Source organism: Sceloporus undulatus, chromosome 2 (genome assembly GCF_019175285.1).
Source record: "Sceloporus undulatus isolate JIND9_A2432 ecotype Alabama chromosome 2, SceUnd_v1.1, whole genome shotgun sequence".
Taxonomy (NCBI): Eukaryota; Metazoa; Chordata; class Lepidosauria; order Squamata; family Phrynosomatidae; genus Sceloporus; species Sceloporus undulatus.
In genome coordinates, this window is record NC_056523.1 from 43,585,625 (window position 1) to 43,602,451 (window position 16,827).

At 38.6% G+C, this 16,827-nt stretch overlaps 2 protein-coding genes across 6 annotated transcripts in view; one reads left to right on the top strand and one right to left on the bottom strand.

Annotated features, from left to right (window-relative positions):
- The window catches only part of SUMF1 (sulfatase modifying factor 1), an 891,645-nt gene that overhangs the window by 230,812 nt on the left and 644,006 nt on the right, over positions 1-16,827 (bottom strand). The gene's annotated exons all lie outside the window — the stretch shown is intronic.
- The window catches only part of ITPR1 (inositol 1,4,5-trisphosphate receptor type 1), a 276,298-nt gene that overhangs the window by 92,432 nt on the left and 167,039 nt on the right, over positions 1-16,827 (top strand). For all 5 annotated transcript variants that reach the window (XM_042448619.1, XM_042448620.1, XM_042448622.1 and 2 more), the window contains exon 4: positions 10,385-10,500. In XM_042448619.1, the coding sequence (XP_042304553.1) occupies positions 10,385-10,500 (116 nt within the window). The remainder of the gene's footprint in view (positions 1-10,384; positions 10,501-16,827) is intronic.

Below are 16,827 nucleotides of genomic sequence, written 5' to 3' on the forward strand. Positions count from 1 at the left end.
AAAGTTAAAAAAACATAAATTGAACACACACCCATATAAAAGCTGCCTTGACAATGATTATATTATTTTGAAATGCTTGAAAAATATCTCTAAAATAGTAATTAATTCTTGTACCCCAACCTACTCATTCCACCAAGGAGCCAATATTCCCAACTCACCCCGGGACAAATGATATAGTTTGGCCCCACACACACATGTGTGTGGATGAGTTTGACTTGATGGATACTAGATAGGCTTTCTAAGTGTTTCTTGTGCCTAAATTTTGAGATGACCAAAATAAAAAAATAAACTTGTTTCGAGTTTTATGCTATTTGTTCAAATGTCATAATGGAAATGACACTAGCCAGAAGAGAGGTGTTGAATCACCAAGATTGCCTAATTTACTACATATCATCCCAGGGTGCATTTCGGATTTTAAGCCTGTAGGAAAATATTCAGCTTTCGTTACAGTACTGGGGGAAAAAAGACATTGGACACATTCATTGTTTTAGCTGCAGTCTAAAAATATGTGGCAATTTTATAAAGCCTGGGTTACATGCCTGTTACGTCCCTTTTTGGCAGCATTTACTTCCGTTCTTGGTTTATGACATTTGTTCTTTGCATCTGGAAGCATTCCAACAATACGGGTATACTACATTTTCAGTTATCCAGCTGTCTGATCTTTAACACACACAACCCCAATGGGGCCTGCTTTTTCTGGCATTTGCTTTACTTGCCTTATTTGGTAAAGCTGTGCTCCTCACTGCTTTGGAAAGAGCTGTTCTGCTAGTTTAGAGACTATTTTCCCACTTTCATTTCTCTTCGGCGGCGAAAGCGAGAGTTAAGGAGATGTTTTCAGTAACAGGGAAATATCCAGTGTTAACTCTGAGTGCTATGGATCGAAATAGGCTTAGCAGAACAATTTTCAGTTATGTTGTGTCAATGAACCTAGAATTTGACGAAATCCAAAGGGCAACTAGTTTTGTGCTTTCTAACAAACACAATGCCACTCACCCAACTCCTCAGAGAAAGGTTTGCACGGTTCTGAAAAATGCTGAAACAGTTGAGCACCACAATTTTTATGTTCCAATGTAATAAAGTGACTCTCGATCTGTGAAAGTACTAATACAACTATTTTATTTTCCTCCCCCCAAAAACTTTCCCCATGTAACTTCCCCACAGCATCAGGAAAAAAACAAACCACACTCACACACAGTTTTCCTCTCGTATGGCTTCCAATTTGGGATACAGAAGTGAGATGAGAACAATTGCATAGGATTAAATGCAAACTCTAGTTTTGGAATGTTGCTGCATAAATCACATACAACTTTAAATATGGTAGCAATATTCCTAACATAGTAATCTAGCGATGAAGAGACACGTCTTCAGAGTGAAGATTTCAAAAATGGTTGGGACAGTTTTTATTGAATACATTATTCCCAAACATTCTGGAAGTATTCTTTCTTTATTAATCCATCCTGTCACTGCATCTTCATTCTTATATTTCAGGGGTTTCAATGTTATAGTTCAGTTTAAAATATTAGAATAAAATAAAGGGACAATGCTAAAAGCCGCAGTAAAGTCTTTAAAAACAGACTGAGATTTTTTTGTAGGGCCAAATTCTCCAGTCAATAAAAATGATCTTGCCTGTCTCCTAACAAATTGCAGACTGAGTTAGGTACTTGTGTTTTTATTCCTTCACTCTGGTACTGTGTTCTAGAAAAAAAAGTATACAGTAATGGTACTTCTTCATCTCGTACAACGAGATAGCATGGCTGTAGTAATGTCCCCTTCTTATTCCCTGTTGGTTGAAGCTGCCTATGTGTCTAGTGCAGGGTGGACCACTTGGGACTCTCCAGTGTTGTTTGCTGGAGCTCCCTGATTCCTGTCACTACAGCAGGTTAAGGAAGGTTGCTTACAAACACCCTGGAGAGAGGACAAGTTGTCAGTTTGCTAGTCTAGTGGGCTCAGCTCCTAGGTATGAGTAGCTTGGAAGCTAGGCCTGGCTTAGTGTGTACACCAGTGGTGTCGTCAGGGTTGTTGTCACCCAGTATGGTAATCATGGTGTTTGTCCCCCCCCCCCTTTGACCTCCTCCCATACCACACCATATAGAATCCTTAGTATGTTTTTGTATTAATGTTACTGGGATCATAATTCCCAGGTATCACTGATGTGGTTACCTTAGTTGTGACATAAACAACCAGCAACATTATCCTTATACTTAATACTTATGCCTATGTCGTCTGTTTTGCGCTCTGAATTTGGTAGATGTGATGTTTAGGAATTTAAATAAAATTAGTTTTAAAAATCCTGAGACTCTTTTCTCCTTCCAATGAGCTTTGTTCCACTCACCCCATCTCTTCAGCATTTAAGGGACACAGGCAAACAACACAGCCCGTTTCTGCCCAAAGGCAGATGTTTGGGGAGTATGGTGTACCCTATCCTGGTTTCGGGTGTCACCTGGTGTGAGCTGAACCCCCTGCACTTGCTATGTGTGTTGTTGGTGTGAAATCATATTAATTAATAAATGGCAATGCAAGTAATAATCCGGCTATTTTTTAAGCACACATGAAGTCTCTTAGTCACTTTTTTCTTCTTTCTTTTTAACAATATACTTCCTTAGAACATTTGATATATAGTGAGAGTTTTTCAAACTCTGAAACATCAAGAGAGTGTGAATTTCTCTGGCTATATTCTTTCCAAAAAGTAGTGGAGTATTTGCAAGTTATGTCTGTAACAAAGGATGCCTTAACAGTGCAATCCTTTCGGATCTGTTCAGATGTAAGCTCCTCTGAATCTACTGGTACTTTCAGGTTAGTGTGTGTTGGATTCCAGACTATTTTGATCCTCAGCAAAAGATTGTAGTTGTTAATGTAGGTTGTCCTGGGCCCCCACAAAGGATTTGAAGGATTAACAGAGAGGGGAAGAGGGAAGGGAAGGATGAATTCTTCCAGACATGAACAGTCAGGTCTTTTCCCTGCTAAAAGCATCTAAATTAAACAAGGCAGCGAGAAAAACAGAAGTTATGATGCTGTACAGACTTTAGAGGTATGCAAAAGAAACCAGTAAGCAAAAATGAAGAAGTGGAATTATCAAAATAAGGAAGTAGTATTAGCAAAAGACAGCAAGTGTGTTAGAAAATGACAGTTTAGTTGTGTGGGTGTGGGTGTGTCTGTTGACTAAATCTTTAACAAACAATATACTCGTTATATTTAGAAATAATGAATTTTCTCTTTAGGTGGAGGAAGGTAGTAGGCTTTAAGGGTTACCTTTAACTTTTTGTTATGTGTTTTTTATTCTTATAGTTCCTTGACAGGTTACTGGCAGGATTATTATTTTAAGATATTCTTCTGCCCCCCAGCACAAGCGGTGACAGCTTTGTTACTCTTTACTGTACTGAAGTGCTAATGTTAAGATAACTACATTACTGAAAGACTAAACAAAGATGCTAATAGATAGAGGAGTATTATTAACATCTGTTCTTTAGGTACCTGTTCAGTCTCAAAAGCAGTGGACCAGTCATTTTCTCCATACCCCATCCATCCCTGGGCAGGAATTCCATGGAGAAATCGTTACTTCCATCTGGGGTTCTACATGCTATCTCGTGATTCCTCAATGTTTTGAATTTGGGGAGGACCCTGTTGCAAACTTGTTTCATGTTCTATGCACCACTGCTGTCTGTTTTGATGATGTCAATATGTGTGGCTGATGTTAAATTTGTGGATCAATATATGGACAATAGAAGTTGTGCTTTATCTCTCCCCAACTTCCTCTTTAGCTCCTAAGAACAGTGCTGGATTGTAGAAAACTTCTGATTATTTCTATCAATATAATTTTGGGAGTGCAAAAAAACAAGTCAGAATTTCCTCCCTTCTCTCAAATATCTTTGCTTGCCTGCAGGTACATTGCATTGCATCGAGATCTGATTACCTACACTAATGCATCATTTTGCTGAAGGATTCTAACGGGATGGCTTCCCAAAAAAGGAGTCAAAGTAACAGCAGAAAGAGAAAATGATGTCTAGCTGGATTGGAAGGTTGCCAACAATTTACTTCTTCACCAAGTTTGCTGGTTTCTCTTGGAAAGCGAAAGCCTAAGGTTTGGCACATCTCTAATTTTGGTCCTAGAGGGAGATTCCAACCAGTACACCATTTCTAGCAGGGGATTAATGGTTTGGGCATTTCCCTCAGTTCTGTTAGCAACTATATATGCTATCATAGTGTCTGAGAGATGGCAATACCCGTTATAAACAGTGCATGTGAGGGTTTGTGGTGTTAAGCACAAAAATAGCTCCTATCAAAGAGAGAAGCCACAGTTGCTCTATATCCTCCACAATGACAATGTATATTTATTTGCTGCTTGGTTATCTGCACTGAATACAGAATACCCAATAAGAATAAATTCTCATTAGCTGAACTCTCATGTACAATTTACATTAAAATGCAAATATTAGATTACTGCTGAAAGGCGATAAGGAGAAGGAAAGACTGTAGCTATCTTTATCTATATCATTCACTTTTCCTGTTTCATATTATTTAAAAAGAAGCAGCAAAATACATCTGTGATCTGCATTTTCTGAGCCTGTTCAGCTACCCATGTGTGTACCCTGACACTGAAATCTGTAGACAAGGCCAGGATTTGTGAATAAAAATCTAATTAGAAGATATTAAGTTATCACATACTTCTATACTATCACTAGGCAATGAGGTTTCTTCAGTATTGCCTGTTGTGCTACTGGTCTCCTTTTAACACACACACACACACACACACACCCCTTGTCTTTCATATATTGTTCTTAGTTTTGGCTTGGAGATTGGTGTAGTCCACACTGGAAACTGGTCTCCCATGAACCTTTTTTAAAGGGGGGTTACACTTTAATGGTTATTTGTAATTTGATGAAGAGCTATAGCCAAACAGCATGAAACATTAACTAGTATGATACTTCCAACTGATGAACTGTGTTTGTGAACATAAGATGTGGGGGGAATCAGAGTGCTACCCATTTCTTGTGAGTTTGTATTTGGGATGATAGGAATTAAGGTGTAGAATATGAGTGTAGCCCGACTGGTATGATCAATATGTGCCTAGCTTACCCAGACATCCCTGTAAAAGCCACGTGTTGAGACACCAAGGACAAGAACAACATTATTTTGAAGACCTCTGGTTTCCAAATGTATGAGAATGGGTTAGACCATGGATTTAAGAGTGTAGGAGCCAGGCCTGGCCCTGTGCACCTGTCAACTCAGGATGTACCATTACCATTTTTACCCATTCCTTCCACTGACGTGCAGACCCTAACCCACTGCATATTTCTGGTTGTGACCTTTGGCATAAAATATTGCCCACCCCTGTTATAATGGGGACCTACTATTCTCTATGAGCTCCCTTCCGCAGTACACAGCAAAATGAATGGAAAACTGGGGTCTGGGAGATAATATAAATGTTAATCTTAAAACATTTCATTGGTTATCTCTAAATCTCTGCAATCTTAAATGTATGCCGCTTTTCTGGGTGGCTTTGATTCACCAAACTGATGCTTCCTTAATTTTTTGGCAGTACCCCATGATGTCTACTCACAGTGCAAGAGTACATTTTCCCTCCAGCAGAAATGATAATTATTTATGGTTGGCATGTTGATTCAATTGGCAATGGTAGAATAGCAGCCTGAAGTGTACCTATAATCTAGTCACAGCTGTCACTTCATCCAACAGTGGGATAAATTCAAAACATCAGTATCTGGAGAGAACACACCTAGGAATCTTAACCTTTGTTGCACTTCCTATGTCTGTTAGTCTTTTTTTTTTTGGGGGGGGGGGGGGCTCTGTTTTGTAGATCTATGAAATGCAGGGAGAATGGACAATGAGAGCACACACTCAACACATGCAGACACATACAGTATGTCAGTCTAATTTCTTTCCTGCCTCTTGTTCTAAAAAGGAGCTAAGTAGTATGTAAAATAAAATTTACATCAAGACTTTTCCCTTCTTGTCTGATCCCATCACCTTTCCAATCATGCCATTCCATCTGCTACTGGCCATTGAGTACTCAGTTGTTTGGCTCCTTACTGCCTCCACTTTGGCTCCCCGGGGCCAAAGTCGTTGCCCAAGGCCAGGGTAGGGGTAGAATTGCTGCTGAAAGATGGCAGTTAAATGTGAGTCAATCTTGGCATTATGCTGATTTCAAAGTCACATGTGCCTACCTAATCATATTAGTGAGTAGCACAAATAATATATTACTCAATTCATGATCTTGTTTCTTTCTGCTGATGCCTAATCTGTTTTGCAGTATTAACAAACACAGGTTTTCATAGTATTCTGTTATGGCCTTAGTCCAAGTCCAAGTTGGATACACTTAAAACTTAATGATTCCTGTGATTTTTAAGTATGCCTGCTTCTTGTGGCCTGTACATTTTAACCCCATCTCATAGACATTTCTGTGTAGTAAACTCTCTGTCTGTTATGATAATCACTTGTAATCTACTCACTACATTCTGAAATATGCTCTGCAAATTGTCTGCTATATTAAAAACTAACCTATATATTCACTGTGTGCATGTGCGTGTTGGTCTTACTAAAGCTTTCCGTTGGCCTGTTACAGACTGCCAAAATAAAGCTGCTTCAGGTCTCTTTGGAGGTATGCTATTTAAATGATGCATGGGTCCTAAGAGTCCGGAGGTTGCACCAAAGCCACACTCCATTCCTAAGCACTGGAGTGCAGCTTTGGTGCAGCTTCCGAATTCTTAGGATGCATGCATCATTTAAACAGCATACCTCCAAAGAGATCCGAAGCAGCTTTATTTTGGCAGTCTGTAACAGGCCAAAGTTTTTTATTTAGTCTGGATTGTTTCTGACAGAGGTTTATAGCAGGGGATGTGTGGCTGAGTGTGCTTGCGCAGGTGTAAAACATCTGTCCACCTATCTGTGAGATGTGATATTGGTAATGAGATTGCCTTGTCACCAATCTATTCTTCCACTGAAGAACGTAAAATGAACTGGGATAATAGTCCCATTTGTTCTCTGCAGTCTTCTGATATTGGATGCGCATGCAAGTGTCTTGAAGCATTTTTTTCCTCCTCAACTTAATACCACCCTGCTCCTTTACTTTTATATGAAAACAATGGCCAAATGGATATACATTGTACAACAGTATATAACATTGCATTATCTATCATATTACATAACAGTCCAAAGTTGTATTTCTGCATAATTGCAAAGAGGCAGTTGGAACAGCTGTTCTATTTTTTGCATTTCTGGCAGCTAGAAGTTCTAATGGATACTTGGAGCACTCAATTTTGAAAGAGCTTGATTTAATTTTTGCATTATCAGTTGCTTAGCAACTGATGAGGGGAAAATTAGGTGCACTGAATTCTGAAATGGAGCTTGTCTTTTCCTCTTCTCCTCCCCATTCCCATACATCATTAGCAGTTGTATCTAGATGTGTTTTCCCAAGTTGGCAGGTTAAATAGCTTCTTGGTAAACATGCTTTATTTAATATTATGTCTGAAACTTGCAGAAAATCAACAAAAAACTCAAACTTCACTTTGTGCCAGTGGGACAGTTCAGTGATGTTCAGTGACTGCCAGCCTACAATCCAAACCAACCCATAGAAGGTCACTGTCTGCTTTGCCATCTTATCTGTGTTCATTGTTCCTCTATGCTTGCCAGGCTACACAAATAATTAAATACCTTGAGCCAGGTCCGTGCAGCATGCGGTACAAAGAAGAGGAAAAGCCAAACAACATCAACAGGAAAGAAGAAACCCTTAAAATAAACAAAGTTTGGCTACCAGTCCTGAAAAACACCAAAATCAAGACCCAGCAAATGCAAATGAAAACCACCCAGAGCGAAAAGGGGAGAAGTTTCCAGCAGACAACGGACCATTAATTAAAGAGACACGCCTTGCCATTCAGCAACAGAACAATACACAGATTAACATGCAAATCACTTCCTCTAATCCAGTAGTATATATACCCCACTCACTCCCATGCCAGCATTCTCTGAAGATGCCAGCCACAGCTGCTGGCAAAACATCAGGAATAAACTCTTCTAGAACTCTTCTAGAACATCAAAGCCTTCGACTTCACATTGTTTTGTCAAATTATAGGGGAAAATATTCCTTTGCTAGGCCAGATACTTGAGCCACATCATGAGAATTCATACTCCCTTGTAAAGACAATAATGCTAGGAAAGGTGGAGGGCAGTAGAAAGAGAGGAAAACAGCATACCAGATGGATAGACTCAATCAGGGAGGTCACAAACATGAATCTCAAGACTTAAGCAAAGCAGTGGAGGACAGGGAGGCTTGCAGGTGTTTCTTCCATAGGGTCACCATGAGTCAGGGCAAACTTGAAGGCAGTTAACAACAACTTCCAGCCTGATGCACCTCATATCAGAATGGGTACTTTCTAGTGTTCCTTTTGAGATTGATGATGCTGCTGTGAAAGAAGGCAACCTAACATTTGCTCTACATGCACAACTGCTGGTGTGTATGTGTGTGTAGATGCATTGTTTCAGTGGTGGGATAAAAGATGCTGACAAAAAGTTTCAGAGCTGAACAAAGACCACTCAGTTAACCCACTGAAGTTTGTCTTTTGGCATGACAAGAATTAGTTGATACCTGTTTCTGTGCCCCTTAAATACATTGTGTATGCATCTCGGTTTGAATGCTTGAAAAGGCAATTCATGCTCTTAACTAGGTTTTATTTGTGGGAGCTAAGCTGTAACAACAACAAAAACAAGAACAGATCTAAGGGAACCTCTTAAACAATTAATCCTAGTGATTGCAGAACAGAAGTATAAACAGCGACATGGAAATGTACACAGCAATTCAGTCTTAAGGAACAAATCTTTCTCTTTCTCTTTCTGTGTGTGTGTGTGTGTGTCAACCAGATACGCTGGGGGCTGGGGAATAGGAGTAGATGTAAGGAGTAAGGAGTAAAGGAGTAAGAGTTTTTTTTACAGAGTAGGAGTAGGAATAAGGAGTAACAAATATACAGTATTTGTTCCTGTTATTATATTTTACATGCAAACACCAAAAAACTATTTTATTATATTGCACTGGGGAAGGAACTGGGAGGCAAAGAAAGACACTTATTTACACACACACATACCAGCCTTGCAAAGCAACTGAGGCTTTTCCCTAGGGTTGGGGAGTAGGAGTAGGAGTGAGGAGTAAGAGGTTTTTACAGGCGTAGGAGTAACATTAAGAAAAAATATCTTACTCAAGTAGGACAAGTAACCCCAAAACCACTACTACTCCCCAGCCCTGTTCTCAACTGTATTCAGGTTATAAGAGTTTTACCCTAAGGGCACCAGATCCTATCTGATCTTGGTAGCACCAGTCCTGTTTTAGTACTTGGATGGGAAATTGCCAATGAATACCAGGTGATTATATTTCAGGGAAAAACTGTCAAAACCACCTCTAAGTATTCCTTCCTTAAGAAAATCCTATTAAATTCATGGGTTCACCATACGTCAACAGGTGTCCTGAAGGCACACACACACACAACTACCAAGATGAAAGCTTCCAGAGTTTAAGCCAGGCAATTGTTTCTGTTGAACAGAAGAAATTCTGATGTTTCCAGTCTTTCAGTGACCTGAATAAAAATCTGTTTGTTACATTTTCATCGAGTAGACTTTTCAGTAGAAAATATTTGACTGTTTCCCACAAGTACAATGCTAAAAGTGAATGAGCACATTTCTTTATGCTACATCTAAGACTGCAAAGGAAATTCAATGAAAATGCAAAATGGTTGCAGCACTCCTTAGAATGAATTTGGATAGGCCTATTGCATAAGCTTTTAGACAGTAATGCATGTTGACACCTGTATTTGGGGGACTATTTCACTCCTTCCGATAAAAGATTAAAGTGGTGAGAGTGTCCCAGAAGTAATATTTCAACCTCATTTATTGGTCATTGGCTGTATATTGCTGGAATTTCAAAGTTAAGGTTTTTCTGACAGAATGTACAACTTTGTGTTTTAATTATTATTGCCTTTCTCCGTGAGCTCTCTCACATACACAAAAATGCAATACCAGAACTTAGAGCACCACATGCTCTAAGATGGTCAACTATTTATTCTTTTTAAAGTAGCCTGACACATTTCAGCTTGTATGAGAAAAGGCCTTCTTCAGGGGCTAAAAACAAACAAAAATGCAAATATAGGTATTAAAAGGACAAGACAACACTAAATTAACTATATTCCATAAACCACATAGGCACATAATATTTTTATACCAGAAACATGCGTATCCTTCAGCAGAAATCACTAGAGTTGTAAACACTCTCCAAAATATAGGTGCATTGGGTATTAAAAGAACAGTATGCAGCATTTTGTAATCTATAAAAAGCAGAATTATATACACCTATGGCTAGAATACTATTTTCTTTTGTGTCTCATTGTAGATTGCCTTTTTAAATTATGCCCCATGAATCGCTATTCTGCACAGAAACAGTTCTGGAAAGCTGCAAAACCAGGAGCCAACAGCACAACCGACGCTGTGTTGCTGAATAAACTACATGTGAGTACAAGCTCCGAGCTTGGGCTTTGTCTTAATACATTCTGAGATTTCCACATACAGCCTTGTTCATTGTTAACAAATTTCATTTTATGTGGTATTTAAAAAACAGTAAATTCATCTGAAGTCCAAGCTGTCTGCAGATTCATTGTGTAAGGTTGAGTAATGTTCCTCAGTCCCTTTCTCCTTTGGTAAATGGGGAGAAATAGTAAACAAAACACAGAAAAGATTGTAAAGCAGTTCTAAGTTTTCAAGATTTACTAGTAGATGTAAATATAGCAATGCTGACAGTGCTGAGACACATGTAGCCTTACATTTCCAAAGACAGTGGGAGGTGAAGGAGCTGCAGTCTTTATTTTGTTAATTTCTCTCTTGTTCCTGTGGTCTGCTTCCTTTCCCCACATGCTCTGCAGCATACCTGGATTCTTGCCCGATATAACAGGTGGGAAAAGATGTAGGTGACAGAGCTGCAAAAAGAAATGGTACAAGAGTCTGTGACTGCCCTGTCTCTTATTCTCTTGGGAAATGTAAAGGTACATCACAGACCTTGAGAAATAGAAGATAGACCTAGTACTCTGAAATGGCTGCAAGGTCTGAACTACTGTAGTGGATGTTCTAGAAATCTGTGGAGTAATCTTTTGTTTGTTTTTTCAAAGATGCAACTTATGTAATGAGACAGTGGTGGCAAAGTTTTAAAAAGGATTTTATGAGAGTATTAAAAACATCTGGGAGCACTGTGAGTTTTGTAAGCTAGTTCTAACACTGTTGCCTACTAAATGTAAGTAGTATGCACTAGTGTCCTTCAACACAAGACAGAAATGAACAGCCTCTTATGATTTGTTCAGTGTATGGCTGGCAAAAGATGTAGTGGCAGGTATTGTTGAGACAGGGCTAGGTCAGCTGCAAATATGAGAGAACTAGAATTGATGCTCTTTCTCAGCAGTGGCAACCCAGATGAATGTGTTGGAGTATGCTAGAAAATGACAGCAGAGACATGAGAAGCAGGAGCCTTGAATAGATTCCGTGTAGGAAGACACTAGCTCTCTAAAACTGAATCATTGAAGGCATGAGAGTAACACTGCAATGCATGTTAAGAAAAACATTTAAGCATACTTTCTGATAGTTAGAATCAGTGGACTTTGGCAGTTGGTCAGATTGACTGTAGCCTTAAGTAGACATTTACACCTGTGTACTCGAAGGAGCACCTCTTCTTATGTGGATGTGCATAAGAACTGAGGTCTCTTTGGAGTGGTGGGCAATAAACGGAGGGAGCAGATAGGAAAGGCCTTTTTTTGCTGTGGCTTCCCAGTTTTGGAATACCCTCCCATTAGAGGCCCAGTTGGTGCCGGTATAGATGTCATTCTGGCTCTAAGGTAAAACATGGGAGGTCCTGAGGGAGCAGACAGGTGCACATGCATATGGTGCGGGCGCACTGCAGTTTTATTCTATTTTAATACCCACTTTTGTATGTTTTTAATGGTATTGTTCTTGTAAATTATGAGCCATTTTGGGTCCCAATTTTCAAGGGAAAGCAGGATATAAATAAATATAATAATAATATAATAATACATTAGAACTATGACAACATCTGAAACCAGAAAACTTTTGATTTCTTATATTGTTACACAATTATTTATTTCATAAGTAATACATAAAACAAAGGAAATACTCGTTACTTTTCATGAAGTGAAATTTACAAGCTGAGACAAAAAAAGTATTTTTTAAATGATCTTTAACATTTTAAAATTTCATTTTTCTATTAGGAAAAGTCAGTCTAATTTAAAAAGACAAATGCAATATCTGAGTTTGTTCCTTTTGTCCCTTTTCTGCTTGCCCCTCTCCAGGATAAATTTGCAGTCCTAAAATCAACAGTGGCCCGTTACAGACGGGCTCTTCCGGTGCCCCCGTCACGTGCTAGGGGTTGGACGAGGACCTAGCGTCCACACCGGCCTCACCCCTAGCACATGACGAGGGCGTAAAGATGGCGGTGCCCAATACACACGAGTGCTGCTATCTTTACGTGCTGGATGCATAGCATCCGCATGTCGCGCACCGGATGTGACACCGTGAGTGCGAGTAGCGCCTTGCGGCGTCACATCCCGGGTGGAAGAAGAAGCGCCATTTCGGCACTTCTTCTTTGCTGTGTCTGGGAACCGCGTGGTTTGGATGCTGCAGTTCCCAGGCACAGCAACCAGCAGCGGTGCGAGACTGCGCCTTCTGGGCGGTCTGTAATGCGCCTGAGAAGTGGTTCCACTGAATTCAGTGGGGCTTTTATCAGGGCAGACATACATAGGGTTGTATTGCTAATATTCAGTTTTTAGTTAATTTTTTACTAAAATATCTTTTCAAAACAAGTTTTATGTAGTTGACACAATTTCAGTCTAAATCAGTGGCTCTTAGCATTTTGGGGGCATGGACTCCTTTTAGAGTCTGATGAAAGTTATAGGCTTCCTTCACCAATGAATGCACATAAAACAGAAAATTTTGCATACCAAGTATTTTATTTACTTGGAAATATTGTCATGGTATATTATCTGATGACATGAGTAGCATTCCATGCCATCCTGTACTGGTTTGGAGTGAAACAATGCCTTAATAATATTGTTGACAAAAATAATTTTCAAAGTAACAAGAAAATTGAAGAAAAAAACAGTATTTTTTTTTAATCAGGTTCACAAAACCCCAGAAACATATCTCTTTAAGAAGCCTTGGTATAACTTGAACAAATCAAATACTCACTGGAAGATGCGTTACATTTTTCTGAGAAATAAATAAATCTGTTTTAGTCTAGACATGTATGAGTATGAGAGTGTATGTATACATATATATGTATGTGTCTGTGATTACCCAATGTATTAACTGAGCGTTGTAAAACTATTTCAAATGCTTGACCTTGTCTTTCGGGTCAGTTCCACATATTTAAAAAGGGTGCCTTCTCTTAATACTTGTGAACCTTCACTTTAATCACATCAAAGAACAAACTGCCCTTTTAATAAATAAATCCATAACAACCTGCTGTGTCTCATGACCAGTTGCTTTTGAAAGTGAGGGGAGTTTCAAAACAGTTTAATGTGACCTGGGCTGTCAAAAGAAAACAAGTCAAAAATTCGCTGGGCAAGCCTGAGCAGGTCTTTGGAGTTCAGCCATATTCAACAGTACTGAGCAAATACCAGTTTTTGCTAAGTACTAGGTTTATAGGAAGGGACTATCATTCAGAAGAGATTATTTATTTATTTATTTAGCGCTGTAGATTTGCACAGCAGTGTACATACACATTTGAACATACCATCATTCCCTGTATCTGTATGTTTCAGGGGAAGGGGGAGATTTATTGATATTACATATTTTTGTCAACAAATGGCACAAAGATAATACAAACAAATTAAAAGCCAAATTAAAATGCAATAGTAAGAAGGAATGAACAATGTCAAAGCATCCCTCCACAATATCACAGGTTGGATGTGTTACACTCATGCCATTGTTCAGTGGCTTCAAGCTATAATTCTATCATTTTTGGACTCCTGGGTTAACATTCTATAGCAATGGCTGTTCTCTGTCTAAAGAACGTACATTGAACTGCTACATTTTGGGGTCAGTATTCGCATTGTTTTGAAAAGTATTATGTTCTTGTTGTTGGCAATGGTGTTGCATTAGATCCATCTCCCTCCTTTTAATAAAGTGCACATATATATTCAAAAAAGCATGGCATCAAAATTTAACACATGTAAACTAAAAAAAATTGCTTAGAAGTAAGTAATATTTATGCTACGGTAGTAATAATCATTCTTATTAAAGCCATTCGTCATTTTATAGTCTAAAAACAAGAGTGCAGAGGACCAAAGGACAGCTCTTATGTTCAGTGTTGAATCCAGGGGTACATGCAAACTATGAATTTGAATTTTCAGGGGATGTGTAACCTCACCCAACACAGGTCCAATCTCTATTCCCTGGCTTTAATGTTTTCACCACAATCCAGTCTATTTCCAGCATCAAATGCTGGTTTGGAACCAGAAGACCTTACATGAATTTAAACGGAAAAAAGACAGAAGAATTAAGGGCCAAGAAGGAATCCTGAGGGACACCATATAGCAAACATCAGGGTGATGAATGAAAGATCTCTATCTTGGATGTTAAAAAATGACCATTGTCAAGAGAAAGATTTTAGCTTTCTTGGAAGAGAACTGAACTATAAAAACTGATGTAGGTATTCAATCAGGAATTTTTAGGTTTCTTTAGAATCAAAGTGACAAAAGACAGATAAAAAGATTAATACAGCTATACCAAGACATTGTAAGTACTTATCAGGGTACATCCTGACATACCAGGGATAGGGTGGATTTTTCCCCCAGTTATACCAAACATTTAAAAACAGATTTGTAAAATGACTACTCCCCTGGATATAGATAATGGTTCCAGGAGAAAGAAAGGTATCATCATATGTCCGTGTTGTTGTTGTTTGGTCAGTGTATGCATACTCAGATTTCTGAGAGAGAGGATTGTTGGCTGACAGTTCCTGGTGAAAGTTTCTTATAGCTGAAAGGCAGTTTCCTGTCTTACTACATCTATGTCATGTGGTTTTGGAATGGCTAAACTCAAATATTTAATCACTTGAATTTTTGGCTCTACTTTCTACTGATGGAATTCAGAATTTTCTGGTGTAGATCAACCAATAGTAAGGGCCAGTTTATTTTAAGCTAATACCATTTAAGGGATTTTGAAATCTGGGACGCTTGAGTTTTTGATCGGCTTCAAAAGTCAGTGCTTGTTTTGAAAAGCTGACACCTAGTGGCTGTTACCTCCTTATGCTTCTTATGATCCCAAGCAGTCAAAACCTACATTACTCAAATGTTTATCATTATTTTTGCATATACACTATAATTTGAAAAAAGTATATATATTTTTTGCTTATTTTGATCAAAAGCTTGCTGGACTCCTGACAAGTAATTCAGCACAAGAATATAAAACGAACCACAATGGATGAGGTCATATACTCATTTATTACAGCATTCCTTTAGCACATTGGAGAAGCCCACAAGCATCACATGAGTGACTTTCTCCTCATGTTCTCCACTCATAGCCTTAATCCTCCATCAAATTGTCCAAGCCCCTTTTAAAGGCATCCAAATTGTTGTTGTTGTGTGCCTTCAAGAAATTTCCAGCTTCTGGCGACCGTAAGGTTTTCTTGGCAGATTTCTTCAGAGGGGGTTTGCCATTGCCATCCTCTGAGGTTGATGGAGTGTGGCATGCCCAAGGTCACCCAGTGGGTTTCCATGACTGAGCTGGGTTTCAAACCCTTGTCTCTCAGTGTCTTACTTCAGCATTCAAACCACTACGCCATGCTGACCCTGCATCCAAATTTGGTTATTGCTATATTTTCTGGAGCCATTTCCCCCAGTTAAACAATATAATATGTGAAAAAGTACTGTACTTTTTTTTTACCAGACTTGAATGAAGAATGTTTCTTCATTCCAAAGGGAAACTTTTACTATTTGTTCTATCTGCATCATGCATAATATTAAACATCTCTGTCATGCTTCCATTTATTGTCATGTAAGATGAAAAGCCCTAACTACTGTTTCTATAAATATTTCTTTTAACTGTATATACCAGGGAAATGGTAAATACAATGAATAATCACTTGTCCTTTTCAAGAGATGCCAAAGGACCAGCAGTGCTCTGCTGTGACATCTCTGTATTTTGAAGTGAGTGAGGGTCTGTTTTGTTTTTGGGTCACAAATTGCATTTATGTTGCCATTCTATGATTATTTTGTGTACACTTATTTAAAAGATTTATATCCTGACTTTTTTTTAAAAAAAGTTAGACAGCCCACAGCAGCAAGTTAAATAAAAGTAATAAAATAATTGAAATCAACAGAACACATACACACAAATTACAAAGCAGCTGCTATAACTACTGGATATCTTCCAGAAATAAAAATGAACCAACAGAACAAATTAAGAACTTGTCAGCATAAGAAAAGCAAAATCGTTCATGACCTCAAAACCTATATGTTCTTGGACATCCAGAAGAAGACCGTCAAGAAGAAGGAAAGCTGAGAGGAAGTTATAGAACTTTGGTGTAAACATTTTGAGACCCTTCTCCTTGGTCCCAGCTCAGTATACATCTTAGGACCTGCTGCCTTACAGGAAGGCCTATAATAAAATCTTAGCATGTGGTCTCATCTGGGAATGACTGACCCTTCACACATCTTTATACCAAACTCTGAAGTACTTTAAAATACTTTTTTTAAAAAACCTAAAACCGAATGACTGGAAACCAGTATAACTTTTTCATTAAAGGCCTGCGTATTCCCAGTACACCATAATGTG